This window comes from Gymnodraco acuticeps, unplaced genomic scaffold, assembly GCF_902827175.1.
Source record: "Gymnodraco acuticeps unplaced genomic scaffold, fGymAcu1.1, whole genome shotgun sequence".
Taxonomy (NCBI): domain Eukaryota; kingdom Metazoa; phylum Chordata; class Actinopteri; order Perciformes; family Bathydraconidae; genus Gymnodraco; species Gymnodraco acuticeps.
In genome coordinates this window covers 298255-313452 of record NW_022990233.1, presented here as the reverse complement: position 1 = coordinate 313452, position 15198 = coordinate 298255, and the positions used below count along the sequence as shown (strand labels likewise).

The 15198-nt window shown below is 42.0% G+C and overlaps 1 protein-coding gene across 1 annotated transcript in view; it reads right to left on the bottom strand.

The window, feature by feature from the left end:
- ncapd2 (non-SMC condensin I complex, subunit D2) overlaps positions 1-15198 on the bottom strand; it is a gene marked incomplete at its 3' end in the record, with an annotated part of 48338 nt that overhangs the window by 15098 nt on the left and 18042 nt on the right. Inside the window, 6 exon segments of the mRNA XM_034218926.1 lie at positions 1525-1648; positions 6455-6566; positions 8958-9118; positions 9397-9603; positions 9714-9789; positions 11018-11150. Coding sequence (XP_034074817.1) covers positions 1525-1648; positions 6455-6566; positions 8958-9118; positions 9397-9603; positions 9714-9789; positions 11018-11150 — 813 coding nt within the window.

Here is a 15198-nt window from a genome sequence, read left to right as displayed (position 1 = left end):
CATTCAAATGATGTACATTATTCAAGTTTACATTCACTTTGGAGAATAACACGGGAGAAATTAGCGGAAGCGCTCTCTTTTCCTCTCTCTCTCTCCTGACAGCCTGTCAGTATCTCATGCAGCTCACTGATCCAGTAAGAGTGACCCGACAATGAAGAATAAATATATTTATAATAACTAGTTTAGCTTGTTCCAGAGGTAGATAAAATAGCTAAGTGTGTTAGGTCTAACTCTTACGGTACGTCCACACAGCAGCTTTTCAAAAATCTTGAAAATCTTGGAGCTGGGCGTGTCTGAAAGCTTGGGGATTTTTTGCGAGCAACGCGACCAACAACCAATCACATGAATCTCCCGCCCCGACATACAAAGCAAAAAGCCCCGGGGATTTTATGCGAGCAATATATATATATATATATATATATATATATATATATAAATATATATATATATAAATATATATATATATATATATATATAAATATATATATATATAAATATATATATATATATATAAATATATATATAAACTCCCCAAACAGGCGAAAACTTTCCAGTTTCACCCACTGTCTCTGCCACCTCCCTCCATGCCTGGTTCCTCCGGTTTGTATCCCGTTAATAGTTCTGGTCGTAAAGAACCGGGTGATTTGCTACTGTAATTTCTCGTTTGGAATATGAGGAAATGAACTGCGGTCTGGTTCTCCCTGTGTGTGTGTTTCGCTGCGCTTACCGGTCCGGCGGGCGGAGCTGCAGGATTTCTGCTTCACACACGTTGCATACCGCTATTTTACTGTCTTTTTCGGACACCTTAAAATAATGCCAGACCGGTGAAGCCATTTTGGCGAGCTTGTTTTGCCGCACACAGAGAAAAGTGTCATGTATTTTACGTCATGCGATCGGCTCTCGCGATCGGCATGTTTAGAGAGCACCGATCGATCGGTAGAGAGTGAGTATCGGCCGATATCGATCGGTGAACGATCGATAGGAGCATCCCTAGCAATTAGGCTATTAGTGCTTTCCTCCGTGGTGAAACGATCCGCACCACGGAGGAAAGCGGCAGAAAGTCACCTGGATTTAAAGAGAGCGGGGCTGCGCTGCGTGCATGGCTTCCTTCTGCAGGTAACGGGGAGACGCGCTCTGGCGGCGGTCTCGTTCAGAATCCGAAAATACAATTTAAATATGTTGCACACTTATTCCTAGTGTGCCAATGGTTGCTGGTACGCGTGCCAGGGGTTGCCGACCCCTGATTTATAGAATAATAAGGATTCCATCATATTTTGCTGACTATAACCAAATATCTTAAAAGTTGATTTAAATAATCAACCATTCCCTTTTATCCCAGCTATGCATACATGCTCAGCTGCCTGTTCATTAGTTATACTCTTAAAAACAAGTGCATTCTAATACAATAGTCACACAAATAAATACTACTTTTATGTTTCTTTGAAGAGTATTGACTTGCGTTTGTTATTTAGCTACCCGTTTCATATGAATATAATAAGAACAGGGGAATGATCAATGCTTTACCTGATCATCATGTACTGAGAGAGAGCCAGGCAGGAAGCGGTGGTGAGCTGCGGGTGTGAGAATCGTCCCGGGGAGCTGCAGACCCTCACCAGCAGGGGAAGAAACTCACACAGCAGGTTCTCCTCTAAACACACAGAGAGGAAGAGGAGGGGGAGACGAGGCTTGAATAAATACATGGTGACATTATTAAAAAGCTATGAGACGACCTGGGCTTGATTCCACATAGTATAGTTGGAAAGAAAGATCTCCCATCTGTTTTTATCCTGATACTTGCAGGTTAAAAGGCCATCGCAAGTACTGGTTCAAAAGTAACACTCCTGGACTCGTTGTAGAATAAATGTATACTATGGAAAGACTGACCAACTGTTTAAGGATGGGCAAATGGCGACCTTGTAGTACTGATACCGTCCACTAGACTCCTAGTTACGTCGCGAGCTGCGTACATGATTTCGGCAGCCAAATACCGCAAAATAATCTGTGACGCGTTGGTGTTTCTTGTGAGTAAGAAACACCGGCTGTTGTTATGCCTGCTGTGACGTTACCGCTTGTAATTATGCCGTTGAAGCTACAAAGTTGTATTTATCATCTGAATTTGGCGAAACAAGTTTAATATTCTAAAAACCAAGACTTTGTTTATTTGAAATCAGATGAAAACAAACTGTCACGGACCCTGCCGTGTTATCTATGATTACTCTACGCTTTTCATTCATAATGTCAGCGGGAGGGAGGGGGAGCGGCGCTGAGGAACAGCGGAGTGCGGGTTGACATAGGGCTGTGCAATTAATCGTATTTTAATCGCGATTACGGCTTGCGACGATTATGAAAACAGCATAATTGACAAAATACGATTATTTTGCTGGGTGTGCTTTCGCCCCTCCCTAAAAGCCCACTCGGCCACGTGGGAGTGACATGTGTTGTGAGTGTTCAGCGCGAGCGAAAATGTCAGCACACTCGTGAAAAAGAAGGGTAAAACGATTTCCACTATTTGGAAGTACTTTGGCTTTCAGGAGTCCGACGTGGAGCAAAACAAAGTACAGTGCAGGATTTGTTACCAGGTTGTGTTGGCACCACACGCTAACACAACCAATCTCTTTAATCATCTGAAATACAACCACAAAGTGCAATACGACCGGGCAATAATACAACAAAAAGCAGATGCCCGCTCGACTTCATCCACCACATCATCACAGTCATCGATTCAGGACGCATTGTACAGAGCGACGGCCTACGCGACGAGCTCGCAGAGACACAGAGATATTACAGGTGCCATTACATTTCACATCGCTAAAGATATGAGCCCAGTTAGCACTGTTAGCAACCAGGGCTTTAAGCAACTTGTCAACACCAAGCCCCCAGGAAGTGCGCCGGAGTCTGATGAGAATATTCGTTGTGGCTAAACGGCGGTACTACACTTCCTTTAGGTTGCTGGGCCCGGAAACACTTTTTCCCATTGACTTACATTGAGAAAGAGTGGTCTGTAACTCGTTGGATAATTTTTTTTAAACTAAATAAACTACCCAGTATGAACGTTTGTATAGCCCTTATTAAAAACATTCGTTCCTCAAGTTGTAAAAATGTGCTAATAACGTTATTCTGAGAGTTATTTCCCTCGGCATTATGAACGCGCATCTAACCCACGGGACCGCGCCCCCCTGCACGTTCATGTTACGGGTTCAGTACTACATGAGTTTCTCTTTACCCATGGATGCACAATAACAACGGACCATATCGCCTTACTGCCAGCCCACGGAGCTGTAATAATGATATATTGCACATGTTTGCTGTAATTCATCATTTGTAAAATATTATACTCCATGGGCTGTATGATTAAATCTTGTACCGTAAATGTTGTATTAAATAAAGTTAATATTACCGACGTTAGATTAACGTCCCTGTAGCTTATTATTGCACTAAGAAGCTTATTGCACTGTGTGTGTATATATATATATATATATATATAGTGCAATAATTCTTTCATGCTAAATGAAGCTCTGTTGGATATCACTAGATCCTGTTACAGCGTAATATAAGTACATAACGATTGATGTGTATATTAGCATAATTACTAGCTAGCTGCTAACTGCCGCCTCGTTAATATCAAATCCATCATAATAACAACCATTACCATGCTGTCATGAACGCACGGTGCTGTTACGTGTACGCAAATTGACGTGCTTGATGTGAATGAGCATTTTGGTTAAAGTTGCGCATGCTCTATGAGTGCACATACGGGTACTTCTCAGGCACGCCGGGTAATCTGTGACGTTTCACTCTCTCAAAAGTTGGGCCATTTTATCATCATGCGCTAATGAGCAACTCTCATAGGAATGAATGAGGCCCCGCCTCCCACGCTGTATCCAGTTCTTATTATACATCCATGGTCAACACGTTGGTCAACACGTTGGACAAGCGTTACGCGATGCCGTCTCGGTATTATTTCAGCAGGTCTGCGCTGCCTGCGCTATATGACAAATGCCGTGGGGAAGTTGAGAGAGATGTGGCTTCAGCTGACTACTTTGCGACCACAACGGACCTATGGTCTAGCCCAGGCGTGCCCAACCAGTCGATCGCGAGATGTGTCTAAAAATAGAACAACAATATTCTGTTTTATCGTTAATGTCCTGTAACATAATCTTCCTGTGCCAGAATAATGCACTTGAACGCATCAAAGCTTTGTGATTGGCCGGCGTAAACCCATGTGTCGGGAGTGGCTGGTGGGCAGTGGGCTGACGTTGTCCGTGTCAACAGGAGTGACAGTCCGCACACACAAGACCGCAATTATGGCAGAAGCAATGAAGCCCAAAATATATAATGTTCACTCCGAGTGGGAGGATCATTATTTTTGTATCTATTCCAATTCAAAGTCCATCTGTCTCATCTGCAATGCGAGCGTGGCTTTATCGAAGAAGGGCAATTTAGGAGCGGCATTTCAAAACAAAATAAATGGTCAATGAATAATCGTGAAAATAATCGTGATATCAATTATTGACCCAAATAATCGTGATTATGATTTTTGCCATAATCGCACAGCCCTAGGTTGACAGGTGTCTGTGTTGACATTCCCCTTATTGTGCGTCAGCAGAGACAGCTACAAGTGTCTTAGGTTCAAGTCAGATAACTAATGTCTGGGTTAGTGTTCATGACATCTCAATGCACACATTTTTCGTGCTTTCCAATAGTTTAAAATAGCTTTATTCCACTGCTAAATAACCTGTTCAATAGACTTTGTATATTTGTTAATAATTACATACAATACATGGAATTTGTGTGTGTGTGTATTCCAAGTGAATCTGCGGCCCCCTGGTGGCCAGTACATAAATGATGTGGCCCCCACCACCGTCCAAGTTGCCCATCCCTGTTCTAAGAACTAAAGCAGAGATCCTTAATCAATGCTGTGAAAAAATGGACTGTAAATGAGGAGTAGCGTTTCTTTTTTTCCAGTATCTATGCATTTGTGCGTGTTATGCATTTGTCAGATCAAAATCTTTTTATTGTGTTTCGAAAATGCATAATCGGTGTTTGTCATTAGGCGCGTTCACACCGCAGTACTTTTCCCACTTTAGTTCCGAAGTGTCGCGTTCACACCAAAAAGAGCAAGAACTAAAATGAGTTAATCAAAACCTTTTCACCCCCTTTTTCGTCCCTGCTAGAGAGCAGGGACTTTCGAGGGAGAAAAAGGTTCCTATGTCTGATTGGCTGGGAGGATTGCAGACCACGCCCCGTAAAACTCCCAAAAAGTTTGTGAAGCCGCCATTTTATTATCCTCGCATTAGCATTAGCCCAGCGCACAAACGCAGAGAGACTAACTTATGGCAACACAAAAGAAAACATGGGAGCGGTGGAGATGAGGAGGTGTCGGCGTTCTGGCGATTTACTCGGAAGGCTTCAGTAGAAGCTGCTGGGACTCCCAGCAGCTTCTACTGAAGCCAGTCCCCAACTCCGGGGACTTCCGGCCGGGGACTTCGGGTGGCAGTATACGCCGTGAAGTTGTTTGCGGCCTGCCAGTAAACCCAAAGCAGAAGAAGTGACGTCAGCGGCTTCATTTGCCTAATCCTTCCCCAGGAACGTATTCCGGTGTGAACGTGAACTGTACTCAGTTCATGAGAACTAAAGAGTTCTCATGAACCTTTGTGGGAAAAGTACTGCGGTGTGAATGCGCCTATTTAGAAATGGAAAGCAAAATATATGCATTCAAATGAGATGGTGGTTTTTACTGATTGTATGTACAACGAGAGCATTTTTAAAATAACGACTAAAGTAATCCCTTACATTCACTGCCAGTGAGCGTCGTACACACGATCATAGTTATCAGTTATAGTGTTATGCATCTGTCGATTGAAAAATTAACAGGGTATCTGCAGGAATCCTGAAGTCAAATGTAAGACCTTTGAAGACCTTTTTTAAGACCCTTTCCATACATGTTAAGACCTCATCGCCACTTTGAGTTTTAACCGGTTACCTTGGCGACACACTTCACCTCACATTGACTGTATACAGTATTGATTGTCCTTCCTCCTTATCTTCCAACCATTTGGACGCAGACTTGCATTTCCCCATAACGATGTTGTTCAACAACCGGCGTAAACGGACCTTGGCGCTATCAAGCAGTGAGCGTGCGATGTCCTGTTCAGATGACGTCAAATCCAACGGGATGCCATAAATAAACTACACAGAATCACACTACACACCTACGCCATGATTACATTCAGGCACACTGTAGAATACAACCTCTTTGGACGATTTATATACTTATTGAAAACAAGCTACAAAATGTCATACCTTGGAAAATGCGTTTAATACTTTTTAATAGCCTTAATTTTCGCTAAATTGATTTATCAACTTTTAATACTTTTTAAGACCCCGCGGACCCCCTGAAAGAGTTAAACAAATGAAATCGATGTGAAGAACCTAACGTGGAGGTTTTTATTACCTGCCAGTAATTCAGTCTCGCAGATCTTCCTGATGAGTTCAGCCTCGGTGTCTTCAGCAGAGGCTCCCAGCCCCAGCTCCTCCTCCATGGCGCTGTCATTGGCTGCTTGTTGCTGGAAAAACAGAAAACAGTCAATCACTTAAGATGGTTCTGATAGTATTCTCTTGGCTTTTGAATGACCGATTTTAATGTAATTGTATCTAGATGTGTTGCACTATATCTAAATGCTTTAGTGTTTTTTAAAAAAAAAGCACTTTTGATTGGCCTTGTGTTGAAATGTATATTAAAAAAACAGCCATTTCTCCATAATAACTTATTCCTAGAAATCTAGAAGGGAACTTTCTGACTTAAAGTATAGATGAGAGTAACACCTACGTCACTTCCGGGCGAAAATTACGGCCCCGACCACTTTTGGGGGAAAACAACGCCGTCATTTTGAATGGCGGTCAATACAAATCATGACGTTTTTGCCAATCCGCTCAGAAATGTAAGAAAACCGTGGATATGAGATCTTCAAAGAGCCCGATCACGAAGGACAGTCAGGCAAACAATTACATTAAATCATTGGAAATCGACGATCGGGCTCGATATATGGTTAAATTAAAATCAGTAGGCGAGGCTGTAATTTTCGCCGGCTCTCATGAACGAGGCAGAAAATAATAGTTTTATCATGCCAACAAGCTGCTGTGTCGTTTATTGCACCTCAAACATTAAAACAAATCCAGAGTTCAGTGTCTCTGTACTTCCTCTAAGAAGAAAGGACAGTAACAGAAGAGCTCTGTGGCTTCAGGCTCGATCGCCGTTCAAATGACAACGTTGGTTTCCCCCAAAAGTGGGCGGGGCTGTAAAGTGACATAGATGTTACTCTCATCTATGGACATCGATCGCCAACTGCTATATTTATATATATCGAGCCCGATTTCAAATTATTTAATGTAAATGTTTGCCTGTCTGGCCATCGTAACCGGGCTCTTTGAAGATCCACAAATCCACGGTTTTCTTACATTTCTGATCATGTATACTCCAATGATGGTGCAATCATTCAAAGAAATTGCACTGCTAAAAGATTCCCATAGTGACACTTCAACCTTGAAAACAATGCCATTACAATTTGGCTCCAAAAGATACTGATTTCACAGAAGAAATATATCAAAACACCAATGGAAACTCATTTCATATCCCCCATGCTGTTTTTTCAGATTAACACTGAGAACATTGAACACCATGTGGCAGTGACAAATGATTTGCCATCCGTTTCTCTTTTGATTATGATCTAGAATAATTTACAAAAATGTGTAATGCTAATTAGGGATGTTTATTTTCCTGTTCCCTGATGTGCTGAACAGTTATGAGCCATCACTCATCTGACTGTCACTCAAATTCACCTCGTCTAAAAACCCTGCTGAGACTCAGGATTGTCTTCATGATTTTTGCCGCTGTTTTTGCTTCACTGTTCATTTACAGAAGCACTTTTTAATAATCAAGTATAAACTGAAATTAGACTCAAACTGACTGTTGATTAACAGATTCATTGTTTTGACTATAAAATGTCATAAAATTGTGAAAAGCAGCCATCAAAACCCGGCAGAGCCCAACGTGACATACAATTATATTGTTTCTTTTATCCAGGCCATATCTTTAATTAGTTTAGACATGACTTATTGAAGCTAAATTGGGTTTATTTTTTGTTACAGCAGCATGTTAATATGGCATTGCACATGAACTTAAAATTATAAATAAACATGAACTATATTGATAACAGTATGGAATATATACATCTATAGATTAAATACACAAAGAAATAAGACGCATTGAAAAAGAAGCTGGAATCATTTAACATTTGGGTATTTGTTAGACGCAAATGGTTATTAATTAACAAAACACTGAGCTAATTTTCTTTTAATCAACTAATCACCTTAATACCGTTTTTCTTATTGCAGTGCTCGACATTCACACATTAAAATTGATGAACACTCAATCAAGTGACATGCAACTAAAAATGTATTGTGAATAATAATCACAATCTTATCTCCACTTAAAGGTGGGGTAAGTTTGAGAAACCGGCTCGAGATACACTTGTTATATTCCATGGAATGATCTTAACATCCCGATAGCAATGAATATCTGAAGTGCTTTGACAATAAAAAAATGCATCTGTGGAAGCCGTGGCGCTGTAAAAAGCACGACCAATCTTCTGAGCCGGCCCGGCTAAAGTAACTGGATGGCCTACCTGCCTGTCAGCCTTCCATCTGTGCACAAACTTATCTCGTGCCCTCATTGGTCATGTGCGCGTTCGTGTGTGTTGGAGGAGGGGCTCTGTGAGGAAGTGGCAGATTTATTCCGGCTGTGTATTTTCAAATTCTAGCGCACTCGAGCTGGTTTCTCTAAAATTACCAACCCCACCTTTAAAGTACCAATTAACTCCAAGGGAATTGTCCTTGAATGACTGTTGGTGCTGAAAAGGTGCTGAACATAAGTCAAGTGTTTAACTCGGCCTCATTACCTTGGCTTTGCTGGAGGGGCCCTTCTCTTTTTCCGCCCTCTCCTCCGTCTCTCGCCTCCTCCTCCTCAGCTCGGTGCTCACGCTACGCTCCAGGTGAGACACCTGCCAGAACGCCACGCAGCCACACAGAGCCAGCAGCTGCGCCAGACACACACAGTTCACTGCAGGACACACACAAGTTTGTTTTAAGAGCGTGCTGGACAGGTTAGACCAGGTCAATAGGTGTGTTTCCATTAGAGCTGCACCAGATAGTTTTATGCTTTTTTATTACGTTTTAATGCATATCATGATTCTATTTGAGGCCAGTATTTCTCTACAGTTGTATATATTCAAAATTAACTAAAAACGGTTAGCTCTCCGTACTACAATACACATTTCATTTAGTTTAACATCAATAAAGTAAAAAGACATTTGATACATTTGGCACAGCGCGACTCACCTTGCTCATTGGACTCTTGCGTTACGTCCTGATTCTGGCTAGCTTCCTTGTGGAGTTCGCCACCCTCTGCAATCTGATCCAGTAAGAGGCGAGCGCAGCGCTGCAGCAGCCGGGAGCACAGCTGGTCCGGAGACTCAGCCAGGAAGTAGAGGAGACGCACCGCCTGCTCCATGAAGCTCTGCCAATGAGGGTCCTCCATCACCACACCTGCAAACAACAACAGAGAGCAGTGGAAACAGGAGAGAGCGGAGAAAACGGAGGTGCAGGCTAAGAAAGAAACATATGCTTCAACAAAAGGCATATTGGTTTGCATTTACCTTCAGCGATGGCCTGTGTGAGGCAGGTGAAGAGCTGGTGGTCCTGAGGCAGTCTGAATGGAGCACTTTTTGATTGCTGGATCACATTTTTTAAAAAGGGTAGAAAATGTTAACAGTTTTTAAGCCCTCTACGTGTCTTTTTGCATTATAGCAGCTAAAGTGTGAAGCTAAAGACAATGACTTTTAACCGTCAATTTGTATTCAGTTTATCTTTGAGACCAAGTGAATAAAAAAAATATGTCATTTAGGCATTCCTGAAATATCTTACGAGAATAAAATTGCAATGCGTGTATACTATTGTTTTACAGCCAAGTTATCTGAAACCCAAAGTAGTAATCATCATTTCTAGAGCTGATTGAAATGTGTCTTAATGTTTATTTAAAGAAATCTAACAAATAATGTTGTCCATAACTAACATGTATATTTGTACTTATCAAAAGAGACTATGACTGAATGTGGCTCTCTTAACCCTTAGATGCATAAGTGGGTCTTTTTTGACTCGGTGAGGTGGTTTTCTTGAAGTATCTTTGTAATTACAAATTTTGTATCATTTCATATTCCAGCTATTCCTCAAAAAACATGTTTTGGATATCATGCCATTCACATTTCAAATTTAAATGTTATACATTTTAAGAAATTGTAGTTTTTGTATTACTACCCCAAGCTTCCATAAGTGGTTACTATGGGAACCTTTGATTCTTATCACCTGTTGCTGTCAGGAATACATTCACTGTAGGACACAGACTACATCACTAGTGACACCTCTCAGGAAGATTATTTTACACAGCAAGATCTGAAACCTGTCAGTATCATCATAATAATAATAATACATTATATTTGTTTAGGGCTTTTCAAGGACTCAAAATCGCTTTACAATATAAGGGAAGGTTAGGGTGGGGGGTATAGGACTATCAAACTTGATCAACCGGCATGGATTGATGGGGGGGGGGGGGGGGCTACGAGTAGACAAGAGGAGAAGAGATGAGTTTTGAAAAGGGACTGGAATAATGTGAGGGTCTCAGAATAGCGGAGATCTTTGCATCGATATGTTAAAAACTTTTTTTCAACATGTAAAACAAATGTCTAAAATTATAAATAGTGAAAAATTAAATATAAAATATTTCTAGTGTGAACCAAAATATAATACTAAATATTATGCACGTGATTTTTCTTAACCAAAATGACAAATGGCATAAAAACACACATTCTAATACGGGTCCTTTTTGACCCACTTATGGAAGAGTGTAGGGTCCAGTCACTCTAAGTAAGGGTTAAGGAGTCAGTGGGGATTTATGTCTTCTTACCCTGATGTGGTCAGTGATGCTGCTGATGGTGAGAACTGAGTCTCTGGCCAGAAGAAAGTCTTCAGTCACTTTCTCTCCCAGAGCCACCGAACAGAGAGTGTCCAGGTTACTGAGGACGACCTCCCTCTCTGCCCTGTTGGAGTAACATGTAGACGTTTTTACAAAGAAGTATGGATTTGATATTCCCATATGGTTAGTGCTTAGGCAAAGTGAGGTAATGACATCCCCGCCCTGCATCACCCAGCCGCTGCGTCAGATAATGCGTGTAGGAGGACGGGTTAGGAGAAGCACTATAAGATTTAAAAAGGTTGTGAATGCTGCGGCTGCTTGAAGAGGCAGCAGCGTGGGAGGACTGCTGATAGTCTCCCAACTCGCTCTTCCCTACAGCTGTGGCAGTCTTTGAGGGGGAACACTGAAATAAATATATATTCAGTGAAATGAACTGGCAGGGAGCCCAGTTATACGGTCGTGACTTCGAGTACAATGGAGAGGAGCCGAGGGTGAGCTTGTATTCTGACTAAAGAGAGGATTAGCTGAATGTCAAGCAGCTGAGGGCGGAGCGTGATGTGAAAGGAAGACTATGCAGTGAGGAATGTTCAAGATTTCACATCAAAACTGTTTATGAAAATCTGCACAATTAGTCACCTATAGCTTTTTCAGGTCCAGATGAAATCTGCATTTTAAAAATACAAGTGTCAACTTTTTATCAAAAGGATGTTAAAGTGTGTTTGCAAATGTAAGCAAAGATAGTTGAATTATTTAATTGGTTTCTTCTCTCATTTGAGGTAGGGTTGTCCACATTAAATCATTTTGACCGGTGATACATGTCACCTTTCATGTTCATTTAAAACTTGTGGCAAATAAAAGTTTTGTAGCCGTTTATGGCGCATTTCCACTGCAGGGCCTCGCACGGGTTAGGCCTTGGTAGGCCAGGCTCATGCTGCGTTTCCATTACAGTTTAATAGCTGAGGCAGTAACTATAGTAACGCAGTGTAGGCGTAGCCGTGACGTCATCTTCAATGCGAAACACAAAACCAACATCAGCCGTTAGCTCTTAGCACTCAGAGCTCACAGCTCCTCATATCTGTTCAGAAACTAGACAAAAGTTAAACAAGTTCAAACCACAGACTGTCTGTGTCATGGCGAATACAGTCGCTGGTTTATTTATGTCTGTAGGCCGTTGGTGTGAGTGTGGACGGTCGGAGCATATACTGCGTTAGCTTAGCCGATCTCCATTCAGAAAACACGCATTTTAAAAAGGGTTTTTCGCCTGCCGTCTGTCTGCAGACTTGTTAAAGCATTAATTCATGGTTTTTACTAACCTGTATCAGTATGTTGTTACTTCGGCATCATTTTGAAATGTGCATTACAATTAAATCACGGTCAAATATGTTCATCTTGTTGTAGTTAGTTGCCAGCGATTCTCTCACTAGTTTAGCATACTCAGCCCGGTTGTTGGCCCGGAAAGAACCTGGATTTTGGAGAGCCAGAAAAACTGTGAAAAAGTACCCGCTAGCCGGAACTACCCCGAGTGGAAACGCAACCAACAACGAGCCAGGTTTGGCACGGCACACCAACAGTGGAAATGCGCCATTAGACAGGTGACACCAGAGTGCGTGTTGCTCTAACAGCAAATTCAAGATTAGAAAAGAAAGCATGCAAATGAGTATTGAAACTAGATACAATGCTTCATCTGATTGCCCATCACAGAGGAACATATTTTGACAGCGTTCAGTGAAAATCATAATGAGAATCTAATTACATTTCACAGGCAGCCACATTTAAAAGCAATTTACTCTGTCATCAGTGAGGACAGCTCAGTGTTGCAGAAACATCACGACTCAGTATGAAATCTGACAAACACCTCAGCAGAGCTCCCGTTAAATCTGTCGTCAACACACCTCTCTCCCTTGTCATAAATATATGCTCATGCAAACCCTACCTTAACACAAGCAGAGTATTTTGTGTTGACTTATTCTAAATTGGACATTAAAAACAGGCTGTAGAGCATCATGTATAATTATCCCCACCAACACAACGCACCTTTAAACATGTGAACTGAGATCAAATCACAACATGGAGGAGAACGCTGAAATTGGATTGCTCAGCGAACAAAATGTATAGTTTTTAGACTGCGAGTGTAAATATGCACATTGACATTGAATTTTATCTCGTCGCACGGTCATCGCTACTACCTCTGCTTTTACCGCTCTTATTTATTCGTGTCTATTTTTGACTGCAGTATGATGTATGATGACAATAAAGATATTCTCATTCTACTCTTCTAAACCGCAAATGCATTATGAGCAAAGCGATTTCATATGGTTTTTGTTAAACAGAAAACAAAAATGCAGATGTGAGTAGTAGTAGTAGTAGTAGTAGTGACCACAACTTCTCACGTCACTCTACAGTCAGAGAGGCTGCAGTCGAATAGTCCAAAAATCTGCCCCCATCGTCTATCCCTTGACTTCTGGGTGAAACGTCACAGGGTTAAGGGAGTGGTTCCCAAACTTTTTCAGTCGGGACCCCCTTGGGTATTGGAAATATTTTTCGGGACCCCCCAACCCGGTTCCCATCTATATTGGTAGGATTAATTGTATATTGTTGTAAAAACATTACATTTTCTCTGCTGATAATAAGAAGATACAAAGATCCACCTATACTTTTATTATGGATTACACATGAACAAAAGTGCTTGTAATAGATACTGTGAATTAATTTGGCCTAATTAAAACTGGTTGGCCTTCTTCCCTGAGTAGTAGATTTTTAAATTCAAATTTCTTTAAGGAAAATATATGAATTAACTACTATTTCTACTGCAGGTTGCAAACGATCACATCACTTTACCATTCCTATTCCACACGAGCTCATCAATGACTTGTGCTTGCTTTCCCTTGCAGATCTTCTCAAACCGGGGCTGTTGTTTTGAGACTGCCACTCTCAGTTCATTCTCAATGTTCAGCTTTGATCTGTATTTGGTTTTGATGGCAGCAACAGCAGCAAAAGCCTATTCACACAAGTAATGTTGCAAAAGGCAGCATTATGCCCACAGCTCTGACCAATATCGAGCAGTGTTTGTTTACAATTGAATAATAATACATTTGATTTATATAGGTGCACTTTAAAAACCACGTCATCTCAAGGTGCTTCACAAAGCTAAAAGGAGAATAACATTTAAAAAATCTTCCCGCGACACCCCCCCGCGCTTTTACAGGTGCTCAAAGACACTTTACAGATATAGTGAAGGGAAAAGGAAGGAACAACAAATAAATATATAGTGAGTGTTTTGAAGGTGGTGAGGTCAGTGCAGTCTGATGGGTTGTGGGAGTGAGTTCCAGAGGGAGGGCACAGCGACGGAGAAGGCTCTGTCCCCCCCAGGTCCGGTGATTGGTGCGGGTGGGGATGGATAGGAGGTTGGCTTCTGATGAGCGGAGGCAGCGGGAAGGGGCGTGGTGGTGCAGCAGGTCTGTGAGGTAGGGAGGGGGCCTGATTGTTGAGGGCTTTGTGAGTAATGAGGAGGACTTTGAAGTTGATTCTTTGACGGAAGGGGAGCGAGTGGTGGTTCTGGAGGACGGGAGTGATGTGGTCTCGGGAGCGGGTGTGGGTGAGGAGGCGGGCAGCAGAGTTCTGGATATGTTGGAGTTTATTGATTAGGTTGGATGGTATGCCGTAGAACAGGGGTGGGGAACCTCCGGCCTCCGGGCCGTATGCGGCCCGCGAGACAATTTGGTACGGCCCTCGAGGTAATTTATAAATACACGCAAAAAAGAAAATGTAAGAAATCTAGACCGCAAAAAAATTAAACAAGCGAGGGCCTGTTTTTCCTGGCCACGGTCAGGGTCCTTGAACACAACACGAGCCTAACGTGTCATCACGTGGTGTATGTCTCAACCATAGACTCGACTGACAGGGGCAGTTCTGACGGAGTGCACCAGAACGCGGCTCCGGCACTTCAGAAATGTCAGTACCCATAAGGAGCCGTACACATGCCGCAGTTTCTGCGTGGCTGTGTCTTAGTTGAAAGCCCAGTGGCGATCTGCTCATCTGTCATACTGATCATACAGTCAATAACTTTGTTGTTATTAGCATCTGGTTAGCTAGCTATGCTAACGAATATAAGAAGCTTTTTCTCCAACCAGTGAGGTAAAGGCACATCTTTATATGATAATTATAAAAAAATA